This window comes from Tamandua tetradactyla, chromosome 8, assembly GCF_023851605.1.
Source record: "Tamandua tetradactyla isolate mTamTet1 chromosome 8, mTamTet1.pri, whole genome shotgun sequence".
Taxonomy (NCBI): Eukaryota; Metazoa; Chordata; class Mammalia; order Pilosa; family Myrmecophagidae; genus Tamandua; species Tamandua tetradactyla.
Window position 1 is genome coordinate 19,032,873 of NC_135334.1, and position 14,884 is coordinate 19,047,756.

General features: G+C 41.6%; 1 protein-coding gene across 3 annotated transcripts in view; it reads right to left on the reverse strand.

Moving 5' to 3' along the window:
- Positions 1-3,942: 3,942 nt before the first annotated feature.
- Positions 3,943-14,884, reverse strand: part of SORL1 (sortilin related receptor 1) — a 180,985-nt gene continuing 170,043 nt past the window's right edge. For all 3 annotated transcript variants that reach the window (XM_077112638.1, XM_077112637.1, XM_077112639.1), the window contains exons 44-48: positions 14,295-14,469; positions 12,753-12,859; positions 10,089-10,281; positions 5,491-5,703; positions 3,943-4,087 (exon numbers count right to left, since the gene is read on the reverse strand). In XM_077112638.1, the coding sequence (XP_076968753.1) occupies positions 4,020-4,087; positions 5,491-5,703; positions 10,089-10,281; positions 12,753-12,859; positions 14,295-14,469 (756 nt within the window). In that variant the 3' untranslated portion in view covers positions 3,943-4,019. The remainder of the gene's footprint in view (positions 4,088-5,490; positions 5,704-10,088; positions 10,282-12,752; positions 12,860-14,294; positions 14,470-14,884) is intronic.

Genomic DNA, 14,884 nt, shown 5'->3' on the forward strand with positions numbered 1-14,884 from the left:
TTTAAACAGATGTTTTCTTGACCCAGTTAAATTTTTATTCAGTGAAAAAAGTAGACATTGAGACAAAATCATCTTAAAATTGTGCAACAATATAGTAAAATCTTCAGCAGAAATCAGTGACTTGAAAACTTATCAAGGCAATTGAAATTATAAATACCTAAATTTCACTTTGGAGAGAAACAAGTATACAGTGTTTCACTTTAAATAAGAGCAGACTAGGCCTTTATCTCGCTGCAAATACTTTTGATTTTGCCTAAAGTTTCTAATAATTCATATTAAGAGTCTTTAAATGATAAGTGACATGGAATATCTGAGAATAATGTTCCACTTCAGCATTCATGTTTATCCCACTCAAGCTTCTACACATGAAACTGATACCATTCTTGGGTTACTTGGCTCTGATGATTTAATCCGTACTATGGCTGCTCAGCATTAGTGGGTAGAAACATATCTACGACCTATCCTCCCTCAACTCACGTTGGGTGGTGGGACCTCTTCTGAACACATGCTGTCCATGTACCCAACAGTACATATCTCTTGCTTTCTATTCCATATCTCAGTCTTGCATAGAAATTAGTATATATAAACTTAATGCACTGGCTTTATTACACAAAAATTGTACCTGAAAGGCAGCACACACTCCAGTTAAGAAAAATAACATGTAGGAATGCCAAGATACAATCCCAAGTGAAGATTCTGCACCGAGTTTTGGAGTCAGTTCCTAAAATTGATATGGAGGTGGTGTTCAGTTTGGTTGTATCCCTCCATCCCTTCTCTGAGGGACCCCCAACTCTGCCGAACACAGAAAATTCTTCTTAGGGATTCACCGTAACTTTCTGACAGGGGGTGACAGAATGGGATTTCTACCCTTAAGGAAGTCCTGGAAACATCCCACTAGATGGAGTGACCACTGCATGGATATCTAAAGGCAGGACTCTCCAAATGTCAAGTGGGTGTTTACCTGTAAGGACCAAATCAGACCATCACTCTCCCCAGTTGTCCCCCAAATGGCCACTGCTTTGAGAAACAGTTATGTTCTCTACATTGAAAACAAGAGCTTAATCTATTGAACCACACACAATGGGCAGGGGAGAAAAGGAAGCTGTTGTGTCTTGCATCTGTTCCACCCAAACATCCTTAGGGATGCTACCAGAGGTGGAATCAGCCCTTCAGAACCCCCTTTTTCCATCAGTCAGAAGTTTCAACCAGTGAACCAGCATCAAAACTATGTACCCAGCTTTCCAGCTCTCTGGAAACAGGTCTGTGTAGATGGGGGTTCTCCCTGGCCTTCTCTGCAGTACTCTCAAGGGGCAGTCAATACATAAAGGAGCAAAACTGGCTTCCAAAGAACTCTCATATGCAATCTGCCTGCCCACCAAATTTTAATGGTCCATTAGTGGTCCACTGTGGTCCACATGGATGTGGGCCTCTGATATTGTGTTGTACCCTGGGAGAGAAGAAACTCTTTTCCCTCCACAGAGTGAACTACAGAAGTGGCCACTTCCAAGGAGGTACGAAAGCTCTTCCTTCAAAAACAACCAAGGGCTCCAACTGGGCACAGTGAAGACTGGTCACCTTCAAAGGCTGGACGGAGTTTTGTTTTCATTTTCTAATGTCACGCCAACCTCTGGATTCCAGCAGATGGCACGGATACATCAAGACCCCACAAAACGATGCAGAGAGAAAAAAAGAGAGTGCGTGCTTCAAAAGTTCATAAAAATATACAATTTACACATAGCTGCATCTATCTAGCTTAGTCCTCAGGAACTTAGCTCTTCTGTTTATATAAAATACTCTAGCCCTAAAAGGCTGCTTTTTCCCATACAGCACAGTGGCATTTTCCAGTCTATACAGTACTATGTACTAAGCATTGGGAGGCACTGGGAACTAGAACTTGATTCTCAAAAATTTCTCCAGTTGCCAACTGGAGACATATGCGCTATAAAAAATCTTGCCTATGGAATAATGGAAAACAATTTCTCAGAGCCTTTTACATCAACATTTTACAAATGCCACCAAAAGGCTGGCAGAAAAAGAGGAGAAAATAGACTTTCTAGTGGTTCAATTAAATGACTTTCCTCCCACTAGATTATTCACCTTTCAGCTTCTTAAAAAGCTTATTAAAAGGGTGGTGGTAAAAGAAAAAAAAAAAGAAAACTCCAAGGAAAGTCAAGATAAAGCCAATGAAATTCCAGTCTTTAAAACATAAAAAAGGCAAGTGATAGAAAGAGGAGAAAATATGCTGGAAGTAGGCTCACTTTTTACCACCTCTTGTTAAAAAAGAGAGAGAGCCTTACTCTAGTGGCATAAAGTTCTACAGTCTAAAATACTCTTCATCTACACACAATATAAATAAAAATTAAAAACTAAATATTTTACTTGGCTCTTTTTTCATTTTCCAAACAATCCTTAGGAAGAACGAAGCTAGATTCTCACCCAAGAATGATACTTTTGGTTAAAAGAAACCAAATACTTGTGAGAAGGTGATACATTGCATCGAGGGGAAATGGAGGCTTCAGGAAGCTTGCATATAAAGGCTACACATTCAGAGGCATGACTTTGGAATAGTCCCAGGGCTCACTGCTGCGTGGCTGGGCTGACAGCATCCGGCACAGTCACAACAATGCTGGACTCTGGTCCCTACACCACTAAATCTAAGGAGTGGCCATCAGTCCACAGTGGGTTCTGCATAACTGGCCCGTGGCCATGATTTGAACACAGGGTGACATTTTCAAGGCAGGAGAAAAAGCATGGCATATTTTGCAAAGGTAATAAAAAGACCAACTCTAGTGTGGCTATTACTACAGGTCTCAGTACTCAAGACTTTGTAGATTTCCCGTATCTCTTTGAGAGTGAATAGCAACTGTCTATTTCGAATGGGTGGAAGGCAGGAGATGGGAAGGTGGAGGAAAAGAAAAAAGAGAGAAGGCACTGACCCAATTCAAAATGACTGCATACAGCAGTATGGATTTTGAAGAACAACAAGTGGCCACCTCAACACAAATAGAAAAATTGAGATTCTTCAATGGTAAATTAAAGAAAATATATCTCTACAATGCAAAATATAGGTTCTAGATTTGCCAGTGTATCTCTGTTAGCACATATGATGTGTCATGACACAGATCTACAGATCTGAGAACTCTCTGTCACAACTAGAGGAATTTTTTGCAATGACAATTCTACCAGTGTATAATAAAGCAGTGTTATCATTTTGTAGCTTTCAAAGCTACATCTTGTACAGAGGCATATACAGTAATATCCATATATGAACATAAGAGAGAGAAAGCTGGTGGCTTACCAGGTTTCCCAAGCTGTGGCTCCATTTAACTGAGACTGGGCAATGACTCAATGTTCTCTCCTGTCAAATGCCATTATGTGATACAGTAGTGAGTGAAAGTGGATTGTTTCTGGAATGGCAACAAAAATTCTTCTGTTCCCCACTCCCCAACTCTATGGTACAGGGGTTCCTAACATGTGCAGTGTTAGCTGCCCACTAAATCCTGGCCTCAAACAGTCCCAATAAATTAACAAAACAACATCAAAGAACCTTCCCCCATAATACACCCAAACAAGTTAATATAAACGAAACCCAAACAAAAGTCAAAATTTGATCACACCTTCAAGGAGAAGGGATTCCACCCATCAACCTCTCTTGAAGATTCTATTAAATATATTTCTGTGTTTTAGAAAAAAATAAAGAGTGGCCAATTTGTTGAACCAAAATTATCTCACAGACTTAAAAGCATGCCAGCAAGCACAGCCCTGTAAGACTACATCAATGTCAGATCAAAGCAATTTGGTTACTAAAATCAACCTGGTTTGAAGTTCACAGTTGATCACCACAAAGTTTATTCATTCGGTTCTTTCCTTTGTTTTTCTTTTTGCTTTTGTTTTTTTTTTTTTTGGCCCATATAAAAATAACATATTGCAACTCAAAGTGCATCTTTTAAAATAAACCATCGACTATCTTTATCAAATAAAATATTTACACCATTTGGTTTCTAGTGAGGAAAGCTCTTTCAGGCTATCACCATGGGGACGTCATCTGAAAATCCAGTTATCATAGGAGCATCTTCATCATCTTCCCCTAAAGGCAAAACAGTTAGTCCTGGGTGAGTTCCAGCGGACTTCTGCCCACCTCCCATTCCACCCCAATGTCCATTCCCTCCACCATTCCCACCATCCTAATCAATAGCCAACAAGCTCGGCTCGCCAAGCGTTAACAGTCAATTCTGAAACCTAGCCCAGCTTCTCTCTCTCTGCCATTCTTGAGTCACCTTCTTTCCAGCAATGGGTGGCCACGTCTTTTTAATGGTAACTTAAGCTTAAATAAGGAAAGTAAATCTTTTGGGAAGAAGAACCTTATTACCTATCCAAAAGCTAAATAGGTAGTTTGGATTTTCCAGTTTGGGTTATCTACACCCTAAATTAGCACAGTTAACTTCACTGTCTGCTTTTCCTTTGAATTCCCACTGTTCTGAGGAAAAGGATTCTGGAGGGCTTTTAGCTTTTTAAAGACAGCTTCCCAGACTAATAGTTTTCCCTTCCTGGCCGGCTAAGAGCCGACCCACCTTCTGGGGTTACTGTATGGTGCCACGAGTCCACTCGTTTTGTCCCCAACAGCAGAAGCAAAGAACCTACCCCATTCATGCAAGGCAGGGCAGGTGCTTGCTTACTAAGCAAAAAAGGAAACTGACAGAAAATGGAACAGAACTAACATCAAATGGCCAGTGACTGACAATACATAAGTGTCTTTATACCCGAAGAAAAATAATTAAAGCTAATTTTATTGAAAAAATAAATATATAAACTCATATTCAGTGGTATATGAGCTTGGAAAAGCCTTTTAACCATAACCATCTTTAACATTAAGTAGTCTTCTAGCTATATTAGCATTTAATAATCAGAGTATACAGGCATTCCTAAAAGGGATATTTCCTTCTTTTTTCTCATTCTATGTTTCTGATACCTAAAAGAATGGCTGGTGAGGTTGCAAGAGCAATTGGAAAGAAAAATATCAAGAGGGGAGGGGTATCATTTGAAAGAAGCTGACTGGGAAAGTGTTACTTTTTATCTTGACTCGCATCTCCAGAGATATTCAAAGGACTATGAGAGGCAGGCTGGAGACTCTTGGCAATTTCCCCAAATTTTGGAGTATTCAGAGCCCAGGATGCTCCCATCCATCCTACTGTGCCAGGCAAGCTAGCACCCACCAGTTCCTCTGCAGAACTAACTGTTCCCTGTCTCAGGTCAGAATGCTACTGTCGAAGAGATTACTGCCGGTATTTCAGTTTGGGAGAAAGTAAAAAGTTATGGACTCCAACCGATTTAACCCAAAGCAGAGGAATTGATCATTGACTGATGAAATTAATCTGATATAAAGGCTCCAGCGTCAAAAGATGGACTGAAGGCAGGTATTTCCTAATCAACTCACTGGCGTTGTGTGGGTCCACGCCGGGAGGAAGAGCCAATATCCCCTGCCCCACTTACCCAGATCATCCCCAGAGGAGAAGATCGCTGACCCCAGCCTGGAGCTGTAGTGGCTATTGGCGAAAGCTGTGAAGCTGCTCTGCAACCTCCGGTGCTTTGTGTACAGGATGGCAAATCCGACCCCCAGGCTCAGCAGGACCAGGAACAAGATGGGCACCACCACGGCAGCCACATCGGTGGATCGGGTGGCCTGAGATGAGGACACATCCCCACCTGCCAAAGCAAGAGCCCGACCAATGAGCCTGCCGCCTGAGGGTAGAACGGACCAGACGGCCCCACCAGGCCCTGCCCACCAAAAGGGCTAAGGGTTTGCAACAGCTCCCGAGACCGCCCGCCTGGTGCGACATGGCTCTGCGTGTGACGCCCCGGACGCTTGCTGCCTGCCTGCCACAGAGCCCGTAGACCACGGCTTTGCGCATGCAAATACGGTAATTACATTAGCCTCCTAATCACTGCCTTGTTGGTTCTTTAATCTCTTGGAAGGGAGACCTTTGTTGGGGTATCAACATTGATTTCATTAGCATTATTACTTAAGACCACTTGCTTGCCTTACATAAGAGGATGTGAAATCAGACCATTAATTAACGAGATTGCAATTATTTCCCCCTACTTGGCACAAATTCGCTCTGAATTGCAATTACCTGAAGCTCCATTAAGGGATACAAACAAGATTCCTTCACTAGAATACTGACTTAACAGCTCATGAGGTTTTGTGAGATTTTTTTTTTCACTTAAATTTTTAAAAAAAGAGAAGGATAACCTTTCCATGTGCGTTTAACATTTTTTAAATCAGGGCAAAGCCACTCAGGTGCTTAAAACATAGCGATAATACCTTCCCCATTGTCTTCAACAAATAGCTAGCTTTATGATATGATTTACTCATAGATTTGTATGACTGGGGTTGTAGGGCAAAGCCATGCCCTGCTGGGGGTTGGGGGCTGGTCTCCTTGAAAGAAGTGAACTTTTCATATCAAAAATCCTGGGAAAATGGGCCACGGTGGCTCAGCGGCAAGAACGCTTGCCTGCCATGCCAAAGGACCTAGGGGTTCGATTCCCGGTGCCTGCCCATGTGAAAAAAAATCCTGGGAAAAGGATGAACCTAAGGCAAGAAAATGGAACTTTGGAGGCAGTTTCCTATCTAGGGAAGCAGAAGGGAATCTGCTTGCTCTCAGGTCTCCAAGAGGAACCTCAAGACAGTTGAGGCTGCTGCCCAGTATGGGTGGAGGAAACGTAGGCAAGGCCTCTGCCACGTGGATTCAGCTCTGCAGCTGCCCAGAAAGCCATCCTGGCAGGACACTTGTAAAGATGGGCCAGAGAAAAGCCATTTCTCATATGCCCTAATCAAACAACTCGGTATTCACTTATTCGTTTATATCTCTTTCATTATATCATCACTAGGAAAAAACTATTGCCAAATCTTATGCACTGTGTCCCCAACCTAATTTCAACTGCAATGTTAAGTTAAGGGAATGCTTTAGGCTGGAGCAATAAAGAGATGGTGGAGGCAATAGGAGTTAGTGAGTTCCCACCCTGAATCCCCACTTCCCAGGGGAAGGTGACCACTGGGGGGCAAGATGGAGGCCAAGAGGTCTAACCAAGAGAGTCTTTCTGCCTGGTGAACTTGGCTCACAGGTGTCCTCCAACACTTTTTTTCCAAGCAGATTTATAAGAAGTACATGTCATTATTTATATGGCGTTCTGTAAGGTTCTATTTGGAATTACTATTTTCATTACTCTAGAAAAGAAATGAAAATAAAAAAAAAACTGCTGATCTCCCCATATTCCTTATCCCCCCATATTAATGACCCATGGTATTGGAGTGATATATTTGTTATTGTTGATGAAAGAGTATTAAAATATTACTGTTAAATTTAAAAAATGTTTTTGCATGAGGAAGAACAAAGGAATGTCATTACTGCCAGGTGCTGAAAATAGATGGTAATTAATATTTTTAAATTTTACCTTATGTGTGAGACTAAAGCAAAAAATGTTTATTTGGTACGAAATTTATATTTTGACTAGTGCATTTCCTAATATAACTTATGTAGCCAGCTTAAGTGAACACCATAAGTACATGGAACTTTGAGTAGGACATGAGATTTTGTTGGTTTGTCCAGAGTGATGCCCCGATAAATCCCAGAGTGATTTCAACAGTGAATAAGAAAGTATTTGCAAAGTCCCCTTCGGGGGATGATGAGAAAGGGGGAAAATTCAACTTCCCCAAGTTGAATTCTTGATATTTTCACAAGCACTGTGAACAATCAAAGCTATAGGCTGAGCCCCCAATTTTGGGGTTTGTTCATATGAAACTTAACCCCACAAAGGATAGGTCAAGCCTACTTAAAATTAGGCCTAAGAGTCACCCCCAAGAGAACCTCTTTTGTTGCTCAGATGTGGCCTCTCTCTCCAGCCAACACAATAAGCAAATTCACCACCCTCCCCCTGTCTGCGTGGGACATGACTCCCAGGGGTGTGGACCTTCCTGGCAATGTGGGACAGAAATCCTGGAATGAGCTGAGACTCAGCACCAAGGGCTTAAGAAAAGCTTCTTGACTGAAAGGGGGAAGAGAGAAATGAGACAAAATAAAGTGTCAATGGCTGAGAGATTCCAAACAGAGTCGAGAAGTTATCATGGAGGTTATTCTTATGCATTAAGCAGATATCACCTTGTTATTCAAGATGTAGTGGAGAGGCTGGAGGGAACTGCCTGAAAATGTGGAGCCGTGTTCCAGTAGCCACGTTTCTTGAAGATGATTATATAATGATATAGCTTTCACAATGTGACTATGTGATTGTGAAAACCTTGTGTCTGATGCTCCTTTTATCTACTTTATCAACAGACGAGTATATGGAATAAAAATAAATAATAGGGGGAACAAACGTTAAAATAAATTTAGAGTGAAATGCTGGTGATCAGTGAGGGGGAGGTATGGGGGGTACGGTATGTATGAATTTTTTTCTGTTTTCTTTTTGTTTCTTTTTCTGAATAGATGCAAATGTTCCAAGAAATGATCATGATGATGAATATGCAATTATGTGATGATATTGTGAATTGCTGATTATATATGTAGAACTGGGATCATCAAAAGTTATGAATGTTTGCATTTGTTTGGTGTTTTCTAGTATTTAAAAAAAATTTAAAAATTAATAAAAAAAATATTACTGTTAACCATAGTCCACAGTTTACAACGGGTTCTAAATTTGGTCATGGGGCCATAGCACAACTATATGATGACACAGCGAACCAGTGATTGTATACTTCGGATGGTGCCTATGCTGTGTGAATATACCTCAATCCCAGCTAGGTTAACAAGAGTTGGGTTGCCTGATTTTTTTATAGGACTTCCCGAGCCTCTACTGTGTTAATATACTCCATGAGTCCTGAAAGGGGCTGTGATTTTCAATGCTTCCCCTTTTTTAGGGAGGCTCCAAGATAAGTATTCCAGCAGAACACATTCTAAGGCAAGATTGTGGCTTGATCCCTGATTAGTTCTTGGTTTGGAGTAAGTGGAACTAAAAAGACCAGTAACAAATGTTTCATGAACTCCTGACCAAGCTAGGATGTTGTAAGTGGAGATTACTTTCTGGGTAAATGGAATATTCTCTCATCTGCCACCAGCATGCACCAGTGCTTGTATCTGTGACTGTCCATTAGTCAGAGCTGCCAGGTCAAACCAAGTTCTGATCTGAGGCTGACATCTAAGAGGAAGAGGAGGGCTACTAAGTCAGTGCCACCATGACTGGAGAATCAAGGGCACTGCAGCAGGTTAGAGGCTCTGAGAAGTTCTACAAAAAAATGTACCACCCGTGTAGAGTCATGTATGCCACCAGAAGGAAAGTTGGAGGTTAAAACATGGAAATGTGTAACAGTGAATCCCGTGGTAGATAATGCCCATGCTTAACTGCACAAATATTTAAAAGTTCGATACTATTAAGAAGAGTTAATAATAGAGGAATACATGGAAAAAATGAACCTATTGTAAACTTTGGACTATAGTTAACAGTAATATTTTAATACTTTTTCATCAACAGTAACAAACGCACCACACCAATACTTTGGGTCAATAATATGGGGGGGGGGGTCAATCATATGGGGGGAGCAAGGAATATGGAAGGATTAGCGTTTTCTTTTTATTTCTTTTCTAGAGTAATGAAAATGTTCTAAATTTTGTCATGGGGCTGTATGCACAACTATATAATGATACAGTGAACCAGCGATTGTATACTTTGGATGGTGATTATGCTATGTGACTATCTCTCAATAAAACTGCATTGAAAAAATGTATTACCAATCTCTTATTACCCTAGTGCTTACCCAGTAGGACCCCTTTATAAATAAAAACCCATCAGCCTTCCTCCTGACAACTGAGTTTTGCATTCAGAATACAGTCACCTTTGCAATTCCAGCTCCTTGCACTTTGCCTGGCTCAAAAAGTATCTGTTAAATAAACTAGCAACTGATTAAATGACACATACATTACATTTTTTTTGAGCTGAGAGCATATTTTAAGTGCACTTTGGAAAGCTCCATGCTCATGAAACCATACTACAACCTTGATATTTCCCCAGAAGACAGAAGTTGGCAGCCACAGACTCACCAAATCCCAATTCATCAAAGAGCAGGACAGCAGGCTCCCCGCAGATCTGGCTGCCAAAAAGGCATCTGGCTTGGACAGTGAAAGTGTAATTATGACCCATCTTCAGGTTGGAAATCTTAAAGAAATTGTCAGTAGTATTCCCCAGGTAAACCGTGATGTTCATGGCACTATCAAACATGTGTACCTCGTAGCCCTGAAAACACACACACAGAAAGATAGCTCAGGAAATTGAATCAGGAGTCTGACAATTTCTATCAGGGGTTGCAACTTTACACGAGGTCCTTATTGTAGGCTTTTACAGATGATAAAACATCACTCTGAGTTCCTTACTAGTTCTTCATACATTACCACTGAGACACAGGATTCAGAAAATGGGAATTTTCACATCCCAAATAACTGATACATTCGTTGAGCTAAAGAGTGGAAACGACAAGGGTGGTACTAACAAAAGCCATTTTAATAAATATTTGGGTACGTGCTCAAAGCTCCCGTCAGCCATCTACTAGTCCCCAAACAATATTAAATAGCACAAAGGACTCTGGACAATTCAGCAATAGTTTGCTATACTGGGATTTGACTAACAATAAGTTGAGGTCACAGTGGACTCTAGCAGTGGGGTAAGAAAGGGGAAGAATTTGGTATTAGAAAAGACAGGACATTTCTTTTCAGAACAATGGGTAGGAAGACCATTGTCCAACACAGCTCGCTTCTTGTCTCCTGCCTTCTGGCCCCTCAAGCTGATCTCAGCCTCAATCTGGCCTTGAAATAAGAAGCACTTCAGCAGGCTCAGGCTTCTATTCACCAGAGGAGAATATGAAATCATCTCTCCTCAGAATGTCTCAGGAAGTGTCCTGGCTCCTGTGCTGGGATGAATCACTCTTGGGAGAGCCATGACTCAGGATGCTGGCTGGGAACAAGGTGGACAACCAGACTTCTCTGCTTATCTCCAAGCATTCCAGTGTCAAGGTTACTGAGGTCACCTGCCTCCCACCCCCACACCCCCACTCCAAAAAGAACCAGACTTCATGCCTTATGTCCCAGCCACATACTAGGCTCTAGTTCATAATTTTGATGTTTGTCCCCATTCCATTAATCTGCCCTTTTCTGAGCTCCCAATAAGGTCAACAGGAGGGAAGAAACACATGTCATGTCTATGTCAGGACCCTCTCAGAAGAATGGAATTCTGACTTGGAAACCCAACTTAAAAGCTGGGCTTCTGTACCCAGGAAGGATCCCTTGATGTCAACTGGCTTCCAAACCAGACCTCCTAGTATCACCTGCTGCGAATCCCATCCCTGCAGTGTTTTATAAAAACTAGAACTTATTATTTTTCATCTAACATATGTGTAGTGAAGAATATTTACAAAATATATAAAGGTATAAAGAAAAAGAATTGAATTATATAAGTATCAGTCACCCATAATTTAACCAGGCCCCCAATGTGGGGCATTTAGATGGGTTCATATTTCTCGCTATCATAAATTACGCTGTCCTGAATAGCCTTGAACATAAATTCTTTATTCACCTTAGCTCCTGAGTTAAATTCCAAGAATTGCTGGGTCAAAGGGTGTGAACATTTTTAAGGTTTTTGATACATATTACTGAAAATGTAATTGAGCCAGAGATTGAGCCAATTTATATTCCCAGAACACCGATTTCTTCAACTATTGCCAATAGTGGCAATAGTCACCACCACTTAAAAAAAAGAATCTTAGCCAGTTTAACATGAAAGTGCTATCTCTTTGTTGTTTAAATTACTGGTGAGGTTAGTTTTTCATTTTCCTTTTTTTTTTAACAGCTGCTGGAATTTTTTACTTAGCCTTCTGTGCCTTTTCAAAATTAGAGTACTCATGATTTTAATTGATTTGAAAATTCTCCTTATATTTAACAATATAAACCATTTAGATGTCATAGTTGTGAGAACTGTGAGAATCCTCATGGAGTTGTGAGAATTTTCTAGTTTTTGTTCAGTTTTGTTTTTGGCATTACCCTTTGATTATTCTGAACGGCAGAGCTGTTTGTCTACACTGTACTTCTAGGTACAGCTCATTCCTTGTGTTTCTGTTTCACTAATGCTTTGCTGTCAATCAAGCCAATCTACTCCCAGGTCTCAGCTCTTTTTCTCTATTTCCTGTTGTGAATACAGTAACTGGCTGTGGCTGTAAATAAAACAACAAGAGTTTTCATTATGCCAACAGAGTACAGTATCTGCAAGTACTTCCTGTTCCCTCTAATTTCTCTAGAATGAAAGAGACTGGTGAGATGGCAGGTTGAGAGGGCAGGCCTGCGTTCCTACACCGAAGCTACCCAACACTGCTTCACAGAGGGTTTAGGGACAGTAGGGCTCTCGGTTTGGACGCTAGGCCCCATCAGCTTCGGGAATCAGTGAGGGCTCCAGTCCATTTCCATTTCTTTCAGGGGAAGACAAGTTCAGGACTGTAAAGTGCTGAGTGTAGAGATTCTCATCTTTAATGGGCAGTATAAACATTTCACTAATTAGCAATCCCACAGAAAAACGGTGCTTTAATTCTCAAGTTCACTTCCTTTCTTTTTTGCTGGTTTTTTTTTTTACTCTATCAGTACAGGAGTGCTGCGAGGGAGCTCATCTCTAAAACAACATTCAATTCAATTTCTAAAGTCATTGAGAATGAGGGATGGACTTACCCTGCTTTCATTAAAATGTTTTTCCTTTAATGCTAGACTTTTCCAAAACAGAAGAACATGGTCATTTTCTGTTATGATTTTTAAGGCATCAGGTGCTGATAACGAAACTGAAAATTAAAAATGAAATAAGATGCAGTTAGCAGATAACCTCCATTCTCTTGTTTGTAAAGGGAAGAGAAATAATAACCTTGAGAGGCTGGGTTAAGGAAGAAATAAAACCACCCCGTATACTGCTTGGCATAGGACCAGGGATGGTGTCATGGTCAGGTTCGTGTGTCAACTTGGCCAAGTGGTGGTACCTGTTTGTCTGGTTGGGCAAGTGCTGGCCTGTCTGTTGCAATGAGGACATTTCACAGAATTAAATCATGATCACATCAGCTGCATCCACAGCTGATTCTATTTGTAATCAGCCAAGGGGAGTGTCTTCTGCAATGAGTGATGCTCAATCTAATCACGCGAAGCCTTTAAAGTAGGATTCAGAAGAGACAGGCTCTCTTTCTGCTTCAGCTGGCAAATCTCTCCTGTGGAGTTCATCCAGACCATTCATCAGAATTGTCAGCTTCACAGCCTGCCCTGCAGATTTTGGACTCTGCATTCCCATGGTCACGTGAGACACTTTTATAAATTTTATATTTCTGAGCGTTCCCTGTTGATTCTGTTTCTCTAGAATCCTAACTAATACAGATGGGGAGTTGATCCTCTTTGACAGGCAGCACTTTTGTTCTTGTTACACCTTTAGCCCAGAAATTTGGATGTATTGAGTTGGAAGTCTATGGATCCATAAATGGCCAAACACAAATGGGGTGAGGATGGGAGGAAAGAAAGCAAAGGTTGGGACGACCATGGTTTCAAAGCCTCCTTGGTGTGCCTGCCTCTGCCTGGGCCTCTGCTCTAATTCAGGTCCTTTCTGGTTCTCCTTAGTACTGTCCTGGGAGCCTCGGGGCCTCAGGGAGGGGTAAGGAGCTCTCCCTGAAGCCAGAGCACTGGATGGCATGTGCATATGCCCCAGGCCCACTGCTCCCATGGCCCAAATAGACCTGAGACTGTGCTGCTGTCCAAATAAACAAGCCTGCTACCTGTTCAAGCCAATCTTAAAGGCAGCAAGGCCCTTTAATCTCCAGCCAGTTCCTGGTCCCTCTCCATTTCTGTATGTCCTAATGCCACAAGGAACCACTGTGACTTCAAACCAGGTTCACAGGTGCAATGCTTGGCCTTAGCAGCAGGTACTCACTCAATTTCGTTGCCTCACTCCCTTGGGCCTTTCTCCTTGGCTCTCCTAGGAATGTCAAAAGCAGCTAGAAGAGGATTGACTATAAGAGACTTAGAGAATCTGGGAAACAGTAGCCACTCCCCAGGCTGCAGTGCCCTGGCCACCCCACTATGGCCAAGACTCCCTGCCCGACCCCAGCGTGGATTCTGAAGGATGGTATACGTTTGTCTTGTGCACTTCCTAATAGAAAATGCATGTCTAGAGCCTTCCCAGCTGCCTCGGGGTGAAGGGCCTTGCTGGGTGAGAAGGCCTCTCCTCTCTCTCCTGCTCACCTGTGGTCAGTTTGATGCTGGAATCTTTGCTCATGTTTCCCAGCTGGACGATGACATGGTATTTCCCTCCAGGTTCTAGCTTGTTAATGGTGTATTCCACAGTACTGTTGCGTGATTTTACTTTGTAGCTCCTGTCGGTCTTTCTTATCAGGTCTTTAACTGCAACTGCATATAACTGGAGCAAGAAAAAGACACTGCAATGATAAGCAGGCAATCTGCATTCTTTACTCTCTGCAGTTTAGTGATGGACAATAATATTAGTGGCTGTGATCCACAGCGGCCATATTTTGAGCCCCAAAGCCTGGCTGTGTCATTTGGAAAGCCTTAGGGGTAGCCATGCCCAATTTCATAATAAATAATCATCCCCAGAATTGTACATAGAATTATCATTCAGATGCAAAAACAACAACAACAACAATTCTAGTAAAAACCACAGCTATCGTGACATCAGCAGGTAGGTTGAAGCAGACAAAGAAAAACCCAAAATCAAAATCCAACTTCTGTATCTCCATCATGGCAACAGTTCAGGGATGTTGTGAGTGGATAGAAAATGAATAATACTGTTCAATACTAGCTCAAAAGGACAAAAA